Source organism: Thamnophis sirtalis, unplaced genomic scaffold, assembly GCF_051295495.1.
Source record: "Thamnophis sirtalis isolate CommonGarterSnake01/CBP01778 unplaced genomic scaffold, rThaSir2_p1.2 scaffold_4, whole genome shotgun sequence".
In the NCBI taxonomy this organism is placed as follows: Eukaryota; Metazoa; Chordata; class Lepidosauria; order Squamata; family Natricidae; genus Thamnophis; species Thamnophis sirtalis.
Genome location: NW_028261384.1, coordinates 122,344,920 through 122,359,060, shown reverse-complemented (window position 1 = coordinate 122,359,060; position 14,141 = coordinate 122,344,920). Strand labels below are relative to the sequence as shown.

Below are 14,141 nucleotides of genomic sequence, written 5' to 3'. Positions count from 1 at the left end.
AAATGATACTGGTAGTCCTCAAAAATTGAGCCCAAAATTTATGTTGCTATGTGAGAAATTTGTTAAGTGAGTTTTGCCCCATTTTATGACTTTTCTTGCCACGTTTCTGCAGTGAATCAGTGCAGTTCTTAACTTGCTAACACAATTCTTAAGTGAATGTGGCTTCCCCGTTGACTCGCAAAACAGGAATCACATTGCAACTGTCATAAATATGAACCACCTGTCAAGCAGCTGAGTATAAATCACAGGGATGCTGCAACTTCATAAGTGTGAAAAATGGTCACAAGTCCTTTTTCAGTGCTGTTGTAACTTTGAATGGTCACTAAACAAACTGTTGTAAATCAAGGATTACCTATTTCCTAATAAGCTCTGATATAATTTCCTACCATTCTTAGCACAACCTTTACTTTTAAAATGCATGTATGCTAAAATAATAGGTTTGACCACCAAAGCAAAGTGCCTATTTTGCTTAATTTAGTTCAAAACATTCTTAAAGATCCATCTCATTCCTGGGCACCCTGTTTTTGAACTATTACCATCTGGCAGACGGTACAGGATAATAAAAACACAGACAAACAGGCTGAAAAACAGCTTCTATCCCAGGGAAGTAACTATATTGAATTCTACTGTATTGTGCAATACTAATGCAGTATCAGGGGTTTTCAATTCAATTGTACAGAATGTAAAGGATGTGTGTTTTTCTTTTATTTTTATAATTTTTTTTATGTATGATGTAAACTGAAGATAGCATTTAATTTCGTTGTACAAGGTACAATGACAATAAACTAAACCAGGTCTTTGGTTTGAAATGGACAAATGGGAACCAGGGCAAATAGAGATTCGAGTTTGTCTAACTGACTATGACAGCAAATGACACCTTATGCTACAGACCAAATAAATTTGCAGAATTTGAGCACGATGTGTGGAGAAACACGAATACCCAGCTGCCTTATACAATCCAACCCACTGTGCCTAAGCAACCTGCTTTCCAAAGAGATGGAGACACAGAAAGTAAAACAACCTTTAAAAAAAGATCCATGTGGCGTGTGTTTTTTCCCCTTTTAACACTTTATTCATAGCATTATTCTGAAGAAAGATTACATCGGTCTTCTGTACAAGTTCTGAACATGCTTCAGTAGGAAAGACAGCTCCATGGGAACACCTCCCCCTCCACCCCAACTGCAGCCCATTCCCAAATCCAGAGAACCGCTGCTGACCCCTAAAACCCACTGCAGTGAGGGAGGGGAGGGAAAATTGTGCTCCCCTATACAAAATAACCTTTGCATAGTTTATGTTCAAAAGAACCTATTTTACAATGAGAGCTGTACACAAGAGGAGTGGAAAGGGAGGGAAGGCGTTGACCCAACTCATGAACCCACAAAAAAAGTCCTTGGAGCAGTGAGGCTGTGATTGACATCATTAAAATAAGACATTTTTCTCACGGTGGTGATGCAGAAAAGGAGCACATAATCTTACTGGGTTGGGTGGTGTGTCTCCTCTCCCTTACCCTCCAGGTTGGTTGGGGAAATAACTGTCCCACCTCTTCATGCCTCAAAAGGGCCCGACTTGGCGAACGGAATAAGCAGGGAGACAATCAAAAGGGGCAGCCAGAAAGGGGACCTAGCATTTGGTCTCTGTCATTTAAAAACCAACCCAAAGCCAGTAAAAAAGTAAGAGCTAATCGTGTTTATAAATCAGGAGGGCATCCTCTGCAGGATTAGGGGGTGGGTGAGAGGGAAGAGGACAAAGGAACACCTGGGCCCAAAACGTGACACGTGCCGATCAAAAGCCTGGGCTGGAGTGCCCAAAGTGTTGGGGGGCATTTAAGGTTAGTAGGTGCCCTGTAGTGTTATTCTAGGGGCAACAACTCTGAAGCTACTCCCCCCCCCCCCTACTCTCTCTGCTCACGGTTAGGTAGTAGCAGAATTCATTGCAAAGTGCTGGCCCTGCCACTATAACCTGCGGAGGGGCAACTGAACTCCCCAGCCCAAGCGAGCGACCTCAGCAGGAGTGCCCCTTGCCTGCTCCCAGAAAAAGCACCTGGGAATGAAGAGCCACGCTCGCAGTCCTCCTCCTCCTTTCAAGTAGTACTCCAACAGTCAAGACTGGAATGCAGGGAGCTCCAGTAGCCACCCCCACATTAATGGGAGGAATAAGAGTAAAGGGAGGGGAGGGACTAGATCTGCTTACGGTTATGTGCGGGAAAAGAGGTGGCGGTCGAGCCATCCCCGCAGAGAAAGACCGGTGGAACCTCTCGCACTGTGGTCACGTCTTGGGCTTGCGGCCTCTGTTACTTTGCGAAGAGGTAACCGGGGCGGTGGAGGAAGGGGTTGTTGGGGAAGAGAGGCCTCCAGTGACCCCCGCAGCCGAAGAAGCAAAAGCAGGACCCGTTTTCTTGGGAGGAATCGGGGAGGACCTTGACTGGATATTGTCGGCAGGCTTTGCTGCGCTACGGAGGATGCGGTCGGCTGTTCCACTCTGGTGACCTTGGCCCCTTTTTCGACTGCGCCGCCTGGCTGAGTCATAACACTGGCGCTTTGGCTTCCGGATACACTTATAACTGTTGGATTCCGAGGAGGATTTCAGAGAAGACTCTGACTCTTCACACTCCTGGTCAGAGATGCCTTGGGAAGCAGGTGACTTACTGCTCTTCCTCACCCGCTTGCCCTCCATAGAGCAGCGCCGTTTCCTTCGCTGGGTTTCCCGCTCCAGAGGTGGAACAAGGCAGCCGGGCCGCAGGCGAGTCGAGCGGGCAGGGGTGTCACCGGAAGGCTGTTCCCAAGTACTACTCTCTGCAGATGAAGCCCTCTCAGTGCCTGTGTGCTTTGGAGAGGGTGGAACTAATGCCCCGCTGCAAGAGTCTGGCTTTTCTTCCCGCTTCATCAGGGCGAGTCTGGTGAGCGGTCGAGTCTCCTCACCGTCCGAAGAGCTCTGGTTGGCGCTGGGCAACGATGAGCCAAGGTTATCCTTTCTCCTACGCCTTCGTCGCTTGCGGCCAGGAGGAGCCGGGGTGTGTTTCTCCAAAGAGGTCTCCTGGTCAGAGTTGGAGACAGGAGGTTGTGCCACCTCCACCCGAGGTGAGGATGGGTTCTTTGGGGGACGACCCCTTTTTCGCTTAGGTGGAGAATTTGCTGCTGGGGAACTGGAGGCACCTTTGGGTAGCGAGTGTGACACGGGGGATAGATGAGGCGGACCTTGCATCTCCAGTGAAGTTTCTGTGGCAGAGGCCCTTCGTGGGGAAGATGCTCGGGGTTCACACACTTCAGTGGATGGTTTGGAAAGCGCTTTAGGGAAAGCAGTCAACAATTCTCGTGCCTTCAAGCTGGATTTAGGATCCGACTCAGGTTGAGAATGCAGTGAAGTTCGATTCCGGGCTTTAGGTGAGGTTTTTGAGACTGCCGTTTTGGGATGCAAGTCTAAAGGCTCATGAAGCTTTGAGGTGGCCTCTATTACAGAAACTGCCTCAGATTTTGGCAGCTTCTTTTGCACCTTAGCAGGCAGCTCTACAGTCTGAGGCTTTGTGGATGGGGATAGCAGCGCTTCTGAAGCAGGAGACTTAGAAGGCATGACAGGGGACTGCCGAGACTTAGGGGGCCGGCCACGCCTCCGCTTTTCCACAGGGGAGTCACCATTCTCACTGCTGTCTGTCTTACTCTTGGGAGATTCGCTCTTGGGAGAGGAGCTCTCAGGTCCCTTCTGCTCTGGGGACTGAGTACGTGGATGGCCCTCAGGTGTTTTCCTAACTGGTGCTTTTCTTTGGGGGCTGATCTCCAGAGCTGGCTCAGAAAAGGTCTGGAGCAACCCTGGACTCTGCTGATCCGGTGACTTATTCTTGGGTGGACGTCCTCGTTTGCGCTTGATGGGCTCAGAGGACTTATTACCTAGCAGCTCCCCTTTCGAACCATCGCCCTTTTCTTTGGCTGCTGCCCGGCTCTCCAGTTCGATTCTTCGCCGGGCAGGCAAGTCCCGCAGCAGAGGCAAGGCTTTTGTAGAAGGCGGAATTTCTGGCTCCGACAGGCTTTGTGCCAGACTGCTGTCCAAATTCATTGCAGTGCTGGGGGCCGAATCCAGCTTGCACAGGCGATTGCGTCGTCGACGAATGAGCTCTTTCTCTTCCACCACCGTGACCAGGCGCCCTGGCAACTTGCGTAAAACTTTGGCAGCAGGGCCATCTGGCGTTTGACAGCTTTGCTGGATTTGCACATCAGCGCTGGTTCGGCGACGAGGAGGTTTGTTCGGTGAAAGGCTGTCATCTGAAGACAAATTTCCTGGAAGCGACGAACTCTCCTGCGAAGAGGCAGAGCCAGGGCAGAATACTGCAAGTTTAGCGTCCTGGGGGTCCTCGCCATGATTGCTTTTCCCTACCGCTCCTTGATTCTGAGCTGTTGTTTCACCCAGACTATTGACTTGGTTGTCACCTGTCTCTGATTTTGGCGACGTACCCCCCAAGGGCACAATTTCAAGCTGGGGCTCAGTGAGCAAACTTGAAAAAGGAGAAGGGAGGTCTCCGCTTCTCAGAGATTCCTTCATGCCATTTTGTTCCTTGATACAGGCCAAAGTTTCCACTTGGAGGAGAGAGCTGGTATCTGGAGAGTGATCCAAGGAAGGAAACACAGGGAAGTCCATCTTGGGGATTTCGCTGTCCAACACAAATGACACTGCATTGTCTGCAGCTTCCCAAGTGGTGTCTTTTGTGCTTTTAGGAGAAAGAGGCTCGGTTACTACCTTAGCAGTGTCATCAGGAGGTGTTGTGGTCTCTAGAGTAGAGATCTGCCTGGTTGCCTCATCTGCAGAATTGACAAGTTCTTCTTCTGCAACACTGCAGCTGGTGCTCATATCTGCTCCTTCAGTTGGCTTCTCCACACTCATCTTTTGCTCAATCACAGGTAAATTTATTTCACCTGTAACCTCAGGTTTGCTCTCAGAAGTTAGCTCCACAGTGCCAAGTGGCACTGGAGTAGTTGCTTTTATTTTACTACATGGGATATTCAGCTTCCCAGCATCAGGTAATACCTGTGTACCTAATAATTTCCCAGTGAGCAGAGTGTCTTGTTCTTGGAATGCTGGAACTTCCTTAACTGCAGCAGATTCAGCAGGGTGGAAATCCAGGGTTGGTGGACTGGGAAACTGGGAAATGTCTGTTTCTGTTTTCTGCTCTTCTACATCTGCTTTCAATTTAAATGCCTCTCCATCAAGTCCTTGCAAGTGAAATCCTGGGGCCTTTACCTCCAGCTTAGATGACACCTCCTCAAGCTTTGGTGAGCTACATGTAAGTTTATCTGGCCCGGAAGGTTTTTCAGGCTTCTGTAGGCCTGGCCTCAGCCCTTTATCCAAGTTTGTATCTGAAGTGGAAAGTGGGGCACTTCCTGGTAATCTTTCATCAACAAGCAGGGTCTCGGTCTTTGATGTGATACCTCTTAGAATTCTGTCCCCAGCAGCTCCAGGATCTGATTTCTGTGGGGTAGCTTGTAGCAGCTTATCGCTAACAGATGGGGTATCTGGTCTATGGAGATTAGTTCTCAAAATCCTGTCACCAGAAGCTTCACTTCTGTGGAGGGACATTTTCTGCACCTTCTCCCCACTAGCTGGGCCTTTATTCCATAGCTCTTCCCGACGGACCACAATTCTTCGAGTATTCAGGACAATCTGAGCCCGCTTTTCTTCCCGCACCGTCACTCTACGTATCGAAGCACTTCTGGTGTGCAACGCTACTTGGGGCAGGTTGTCATCGTCCTCATCTGTCACCATTCGGGAATGCCGGAGATTGGGCAGCCTCGTCTGGGTGGATTCCACATCTCCGCTATCCCCATCCTTTGGTGGAAGACGGGTGCTACGGAGTCGTTCGCTCATGCGGGTGCCGGTCCTTTCTGAGAATGTCCTGCTGGACATCTTGGCCTTTTTGCTTTTCTTGCTGGAGCCTTCCTCAAGGAGGTAACTCTCATCTTCATCCTCTGGCAGTTTAAATACCACCTCATCCTTAGCCTGGTCAATATCTTTGCGGGCAGCTTCCACCTGTTCCTGAAACAACAAAGAAATCAGGCAAGGATTTTAGCCTTGTGAGCTACTCAAAGACATCAGGAAAAGTAAAACTAGAGAGACATAACCTTTTTTTTTCTTCTGAATAGGACCAAATGCTAAACATCCTCATCATATTTCAAAATGGCAGAAGGTGCTTTATAGACATGATGTACCAATTGTCCTCTCCATGAAAGGTTGAGAGACCAGAGAAATGGGACTCACAACAGCCTGGAAGAGGGTTGCTTTGCGGCTATTTTAAAGAAGTTGAATCAGACTGAGGAGCTGACCAACATTTAACATAAGATTTAGCCGGCTTAAAAAAAAAGCTACATGATCCTTGATTCCCATTTTTCTGACCAGGTATTATCTAAAAGAATTTCACCCACCAGGGAGTGGAAATTTACCTCTGCTTGCTTCAACTCCTCCCGACTGATGTCCTCCAGGGATGCCTCCAAAAAGTTCATGGCATAGCGTTCAATAGGAGTGAGCTAAAAAAACGGGGGAAGAAAAAATTCACAAGGGATCTTTGAAAAGAACTGATCAGATGCTTTAAAATTATTTTGGACATGGAGGTTGGAATGCAGGGGAGTGCTTGTGAAATGTTTCCATTTGTGTTGAATGTTTGTTTACATTTTATTCCTACTGCCAATTATGGATTTACTGTTATGCTGCTGTTCGGCTATATTGTTTTTGTTATGGTTGGTCTCCCAGAGTCATGATGAGATGGGTAGCCATATTCACTTAAACAAACAAGCTGAAGAAAAAATCCTGTGCCTGAATCTAAAACAGGGATGGCCAACCTTGGCAACTGTTAAAACGTGTGGACTTCCAACTCCCAGAATTTTGGGAGAGGAAGTCCACAAACCTTGAAGTTGTCAAGGTTGGACAATCCTGATCTTAGGGAAACAATATTTTTGTATGACTGCAGCAGGTCTTTGTCATGGAACAAAGGGGCAGCCTTCCACTTCCATCTCAGGTTAAAAGGAAGGATTTTATGTACCTGTTCTACAAGTGAAGCGATTTCCAGCTCTGCTTTAGAAAATTCTTCCTCTTCTTCTTTGCTGGACCGGTCTTCTGCATCCAAAGGAATGTTTTCATTGAATTCTGCCAGTTCAGCCACTTGCTCTGCCTTGGCCTGAGTAGCTGCCCGGATGTCTTCCGGGTCTTCAGCCTTGCACAGTGCCTGTGAGGGAAGACATTTCCAGGTAGAAATCACAACAGCCCTGGTCAAAGGGGAGGCAGCTCCCTTTTGTTCAGCATAATGAACAAAATAACCTACTTGTTCCAGAATCTGTGTCTGCTTGGTGGCCATGGGATCCTCTTCCTCCTCCTGGACTGGGACTGGGGCCTCTCCTTCCTTCTTAGGGGGTTCATCTAGTGGCATCTCAAACAGCTCACGAATTGTTTGCTGAGGGCAGAGAAATTAAGTTACAAAATAACCTTAAGATAGGAACTGCTGGCCTACACATCTGATAATCCTTCTGTTGCCTTTTTAGTAGATTAACATAATTAAGGATGTCTCAAGAGAAACAGGGCAGACTTAAGAAGCTTCTTTAAGATCGGAACTGTGGGTCCTATACACGGTTACACCAAGCATATCACACTTCAGCACCAAGGTCTAGGATCGATTACAGGTGTTTATGGTTACCTGTTTGAAGTAGGCTGTAGTGAAGTTGCCTCCCTCAATTGCCATATCTCCTAGCATCCTTTTCTGGTTAGCTTTCTTCAGAATATTTTCCTCCACAGTCCTTTCGCTGATCAATCTAAAGGCATCAGAGAGTGAATATGTAAGTTTCTGCTAGCAAATGTGTCTACATCAGGAAAAACCTATGAAACTAATAAACAGTTGTTGTTTTTTTAAAAAAAAGTTAGTGCTATAATACTAGCCATCTTGTATACTAGCCATTAGCCATCTAAATCATTTTCTGCAGCTACCAGAACTGCTTCTAATGGCTGGTGCTGAAAAATGGGGCCAGGCTGAGCCCAAGGGAAGGGGTCAAGTGCATCATAAATCACGAGTCCTTAGGTAGCAAGAGATCTAAGTCCAGCCCATCTTGAATGCCTCTTAGCTAGCAGATGGTGAGATTCTTATAAAGAGTTTAAGCTTGCAATAAAGCTTTATACAAGTAGTCCTCAACTTATGACCATAACCGAGCCCAAAATTTCTGTTGCTAAGTGAAACATTTGTTAAGTGACTTTTGCCCGCTTTACGACCTCTCACTTGTTTACCTTTCACTAAACACTTGTTAAGTGAATCACTGCAGTTAAGTAAGTAACATGGTTGTTATGTGAATCTGTTTCCCCCAATCTTGTCAGAAGATTGCAGAAGCTGATACATGACCCCAAGGGGTGCAAACATCATAATTATGAGTTAGTTGCCAAGCAACTGAATTTTGATCATGTGGCCATAGCAATAGTTGCAAGTGTGAAAAATGATCCTGTCACTTTTAATCAGGGCCGTTGTAACATTGAACGGTCACTAAATGAACTGCTGTAAGTCGAGGACAACCTGTACTCATTTGAACTGCCTGAATCTTCTGATTTCCCCATTTGACAGATACATAATTAATTAGATCCTATGCTTCATACCTCTTCTCCAATCTCATTTGCCAAGTGTGCAGACTGAAACCCTGGAGAGTAACTGCCAGTCAATGTAATAATGGCTAAATTAGACTAACAGGTGCTCTAAAATAATAGAAAAGACTTATAGTTTTAGATTTTTGTTGTGGTTTGCTCTCCAAGCTTTTTTCAATTTAGCTTCTAAGTGTTTCGCTATTAGACTAAGTAACATCACTATCACCATCACCACCACCACCACCAATGTTCTGTTACACATGAAGTAGAAAGCTTAGTTAACCTGTAGATGTGAACATCTCGTGTCTGCCCGATACGGTGGCAGCGATCTTGGGCCTGGGCGTCCATGGTGGGGTTCCAGTCACTGTCATAGAACACTACAGTGTCGGCACCGGTCAGGTTCACTCCCACCCCACCACTTCGGGTTGACAAGATGAAACAGAAGATGCGCTTGTCTGCATTGAAACGCTCCATCAGTGCCTGCCAAAATCAAAGGAAGAAATAAAATCCTGGACTGGGATTCTGCCTTTACCTCCTAGCTTCAGGAGGGAAAGACAAGTTTATGAATTATCATCCTGTATGAATTATATGATTAAAAGTAAATGATACAACTATCTTAATTTGACAACTTAGAAAATCAATTTTCTTCCAAAACTAGTTGTTCCTTGACTTATAACAGTTCGTTTAATGACCGTTCAAAGTTATAACGGTGCTGAAAAATGTGGTTTATGACCTGTTTTTCAGCTATGACCTTTGCAGCTTTCCCATGGTTACGTGATCAAGATTCTTACACTTGGCAACTGCCTCATATTTATGCCCAGGAGTCATGTGATCCCCTTTTGCGACCTTCTGAAAAGCAAAGTCAATGGGGAATCCAGATTCACTGAACAATGGTGTTACTAACTTAACAAATGCACTGATTCGCTTAACAACTGTGGCAAGAGAAATCGTAAAATGGGGCAAAACTCACTTAACAAATGTCTCACTTAATAAACAGAAATATTGGCCTCAATTGTGGTCGTAGGACGAGGACTACCTGTATATTGTATGTTTAAAAAAATCCCTTCCATTACAGGACATAGTCTCCATAATTTGCAATAGTCTCATTCTGAAAGTCAATGATCCCAGTTATTCCCTTGTCTATGCTGCATATTTCCAGAAAAAGAAAAAGCCATGTCTTTAAAAAATTATTCTGAATGAAATATTCACACCGATTTGCCTAACAAACAGATGTCAACCCTGAAGCGAACCTGGCTGAGGCCATGTTGGAGGCTTCAGAGTTGCCACAAGGCAGAAGGGACAGGGAAGGGGGAAAATAGAGGGCTAGGGTTTGTAGTCAAAACAAAAAGGTTTCCTGTGGGGAATCAAGGACATTCCAACAGGTGTTGAGGAGAGGAGTGGAATAACCAAACAACCAGGCAGCACCTCTATTGGACAACATGACTGATGACTTGAGGAAAAGGTAGAACTTTCTCTTTTTAATTAAGTGAAAACCGCAGGAAGTTTCAAAGTCGATTTTCACCAGTTGTGCTAATATAATGTATCCAATAAATTGTTCTTCGAGGAATCTATCTGCCTCTGAGTTCTGCTTTCTATGGGTACATTACTTGGAAGGTTGACAACAGTGAGGACAGCTCCTAGCCCCTTCAATTAAACATCACATGGTTGGATCCCAGAGTCATTCATTCTCTATGGCAATATCTGCCCTATGAATCTGCATCACTCCAGAGATTAGGATGGCCTCAATCCTTTGAGCCTCTTGCTATTCCCCCAGGTGTTTGTGCTGTTTTGGTAATGTTACTCACTGTGAATTGAACTGTTTATTGCTTTCGACATTTGTTTTTTATTAAATTGTGCTCGTTCTTAATCTTTGCATGTAAGTCAGAAACAATTCTATGAGACGGGTGAGGGTTATACTTTGTTTATATAAATACATGAGGTAGGAAGAAAGCAGCATAAACCACTTCTGGGAGATGGGTAGGGATTTGCTTAGCATTTCAAGATGGGCACAAGCTACTATTACTTACCTGCCGCTGCTCTACCCGAGTGCTACCATCCAATCGCAAATAGATGTGCCCATGATAATTGAGGAATTGTTCCAACACATCCAACATGCGGGTCATCTGGGTGAAAATCAGGACCCGGTGGGCTCCGGCCTTGAGCTGCCGTAGTAGAACATCCAAAGTCTGCAATTTCCCTGAAGACAAACAAAAGGAGAAAGTCCGGACAATGGGCAATTATATATCTGCCAACCCAGAAAAAATTTGCTTGACCTTACAAGCAGGTTGACGCAGGGCCCTTATTTTCCGATCGGCGTCAAGTGGACCCTAAACTCTTCACCACCTACCACAGTCGTACTGGATGAGGCGAAGGTCTGGGAACTGGGTCCTCATGTTGCAAACGATACGATGCAGACAACTTGCATGGAGCGAGAGCTCTTGCCGCAAAGTCTCCTTGAAGACCGACTGCTGGAGCAGGAGTGTTGGAGGAGGATGAGAGGTGTGCATGGTGATAGCCGGAGCCTCCACAGGAGGCATAACGAAAATGAACCTGCAAAGATGAATAGACAGTAAAGGATGTGTAAAAACACATATTCAATAGCCAGTTTGGTGTAGTGGTTAAGGTGCTGGCCTAGAAAGTAGGAGACTGTGAGTTCTAGTCACACCTTAGGCATGAAAGCCGGCTGGGTAACTTTGAGCCAATTCCTCTCTCTCAGCCCAACTCACTTTACAGAATTGCTGTTGTGGGGAAAATAGAAAGAGGAAGGAGACTCTAGGTATATCTTCCACTTTAATGAGTTAAAACTCTAATAGATACATAAATACCTAATGGAAATAGAAGGAAGATTTGACTAAAACTGGAATTCACAGGAATATTTTGAAAAACCTCAAGGATTTCTCCATGTTTCTCCCCTTTAGGGCCACCATTTCAAAACAGCCAAATGCCTGCAGGAAAATGTTACCTCTCTATAATGTCTGTCAGCTCCTCAATCCGATGCTGGGGTGTCAGGACAGCTTGGGCCAAGGTTTCTGACCGCTGCCAATAGGCCTCAAGATGCTGAGCACCCCTTTGGACTTGTGCTGCGTAGCAATGGGTGTATCCAGATCCTCTCGAGCCCTTTGGTTCCACTTTCTGGGTTACCATAGCTCGTTCTTCACTCGCCTCTACGACTACCTCCTCTTCCTTTTCCTGCGCAGGCGGCGGAGCAGGAGGAAAGAGGGTGCAAAAGCGGAGCACTTCGGTACCGTAGATGGGTGCAAGGTTGCAATGTTGTTCATTGAGACGGAAAAGCCGGTCAAGGCGCTCCTCCTTCTGCTTCTTCCTCTTCTCTTCAAGTGCTTCCTGAAGGCCAGAGCAAGCAGATAGAATTGTATTTAACTTCTTACCACCTCCCTGCCGCAACCTGTCAACTATCCTGTTCCAGCCCTCCCCACCCCCGAAAACCACGTCCCTGTGCCAAGGAACTCACCAGAAAGAAAGGGGAGCGGGGTGGGGGAGGAGGTTGCCGTCTCGGCCTTGGGGCCAGGATGGAAAGGGGTGGTGGTGGTGTAGGTGTAGTAGAACGCAGAGTTAACATCTCCGGTTCCTCCTTGGGCATGGGGCTTGAGGCAATGTGGGACACCATTGTAGGAGAAGTGTTGGCAGAAACAGTAACAGTGGCAGCTGGGCTGATAGCAAATGAAGCAACTGTGGGAGGCGGGGAAGGAGGAACTGTGAAGGAAACAGAAGAGCAATCGTGAGGATTGCCGACAAATCTACAATCTCTTTCATGTTTTCTAGAGTATGGCAACGTGTCACTTGGCTCCCTCTTTGGGCTGGAGTTACTGTACATGTTAAATGTTTGGAAGACTTGTTGGCTTCTGTAGGTACTTGTAATCTTTGAAAATGCATTTTGAAAAGATGACAACAAAAATGAATAACACACACCTTTAACGACTTCAAAATATGTTGTATCACAGCTGGAAAGTTACCAGTTCTCCATCAACTGCAAAATGTTGTAAAGAATGCATGTTTTTGCTATGTTTGAACTATCATTTTTACCACTGTTTAGAGCGCTATGTGGAAACCTGAATCTATGCAGGACTGTCAGCATTTGGAGAATATTTTTTGGTGTAACTGCTGTAATTCAAAACAAATAGAATTTAGCAATTATTATTCTGGATAGAAAATGCTTTTGATACGATTTCCTGGAAGTTTTTGAAATGCGCCAATTTATTTTGAATTCCCTAGTTTTTAGCCTACACTGATGTAAATAAGAATTTAATTAATTTGGGGTATTTTCAGGGGGTAATAGTATGTTATGCAACTCTTTTTCATTATTTCTGCTAAAAGTGTACATTTTTGCTATATACAGAGGGTATGTTTCATAGATCAGCCAAAATATATAAAAATGTAATTTTAAAAAAAACATGAGCTACTATCAGCCATTTATCTGCATAAAATTAGTAGAATATATCTATAGTCAGTCTTTATTTAGCAGATAAACATTCCTTGATTTTTATTTTCGATGTAACATCATTTTAAAAAATCAATCTGAAGCTGACACCAGGATCCAACTCCCAAATTTTCTTACATACCCGCAATCCCACCTGGTGATTTTAAGACATGCTTACCCAGCTGTTGCTCCAGGTTGGGATTTGAGGCTTGTACCATTCTCAGCATGGGTCTCACCAGGGTCTGGAGGGGAGCTGGTGCAGGTGGCCTCACTGGGCCCAATGGCTGGTTGGGCAGCCTAACTGATGAGGCTGGGTTCATAGGAAGAGGGGCTCGCTGGGCCAAGAGAGCTGTTGGAAGGCCAGGTAAAGTACTGGCAGTTGTTGGCGTCACAGGGCGCATGGGCGGATGCTGTGGCCCAGGTGATGGGGACACTAAGCCATCTCGAGGAGCCTGTCGTACAACAATCTTCACTACACCAGAACTGTTCACTGCTGAGGATGGCACTGTGAGGAACAAAGGCAGTGAAAAGAGGCTGAGTTGTGGCTCGATTGTGAAGTACAATTATTTCTGGTTATTACTATTTACTACAGGTAGTCCTTGATTTACAACAGTTCATTTAGTGACCGTTCAAGTTACAACACAGAAAAAAGTGACTGACTTTTTTGCAGCATCCCCATGGTCATGTGACCAAAATTCAGATGCTTGGCAACTGACTCACATTTATGACAGTTGCAGTGTCCCAGGGTCATGTGATCCCCTTTTGCAATCTTCTGACAAGCAAAGTAAATGGGGGACCACATTAACTTAACCACTATATTACTAACTTAACAACTGCAGAGATTCACTTAACAAACGTGACAAGAAAAGTTGTGAAAGGGGGCAAAACTCAATACATTTCTAAGCAACATAAATTATGGGCTCAATTGCGGTCATAAGTCAAGCACTATCTGTATTTTATTTGTTGGAATAGGGAGAAAACTGAAACATAAAGAAGGTATGGGAGGAAAAAATTTAGGCCGCCAACAGACAAGAAAGACGATTGGGGTTATAATTCAAGACGAAGCATGCCTCAAACACAGTCACCAGGGGGAAAAGCTGGTGGAGGGGAACCA

At 45.5% G+C, this 14,141-nt stretch overlaps 1 protein-coding gene across 9 annotated transcripts in view; it reads right to left on the bottom strand.

Annotated features, from left to right (window-relative positions):
- Positions 1-1,045: 1,045 nt before the first annotated feature.
- SRCAP (Snf2 related CREBBP activator protein) overlaps positions 1,046-14,141 on the bottom strand; it is a 38,520-nt gene continuing 25,424 nt past the window's right edge. For 7 of the 9 annotated variants that reach the window (XM_087714063.1, XM_087714067.1, XM_087714064.1 and 4 more), the window contains 11 exons: positions 13,206-13,532; positions 12,062-12,303; positions 11,555-11,934; positions 10,940-11,142; positions 10,620-10,789; positions 8,876-9,072; positions 7,667-7,781; positions 7,298-7,426; positions 7,019-7,201; positions 6,423-6,506; positions 1,046-6,018 (listed from right to left, as the gene is read on the bottom strand). In XM_087714063.1, coding sequence (XP_087570189.1) covers positions 2,266-6,018; positions 6,423-6,506; positions 7,019-7,201; positions 7,298-7,426; positions 7,667-7,781; positions 8,876-9,072; positions 10,620-10,789; positions 10,940-11,142; positions 11,555-11,934; positions 12,062-12,303; positions 13,206-13,532 — 5,783 coding nt within the window. In that variant the 3' untranslated portion in view covers positions 1,046-2,265. The remainder of the gene's footprint in view (positions 6,019-6,422; positions 6,507-7,018; positions 7,202-7,297; positions 7,427-7,666; positions 7,782-8,875; positions 9,073-10,619; positions 10,790-10,939; positions 11,143-11,554; positions 11,935-12,061; positions 12,304-13,205; positions 13,533-14,141) is intronic. The other 2 variants (XM_087714061.1, XM_087714066.1) reach the window with 1 other exon arrangement.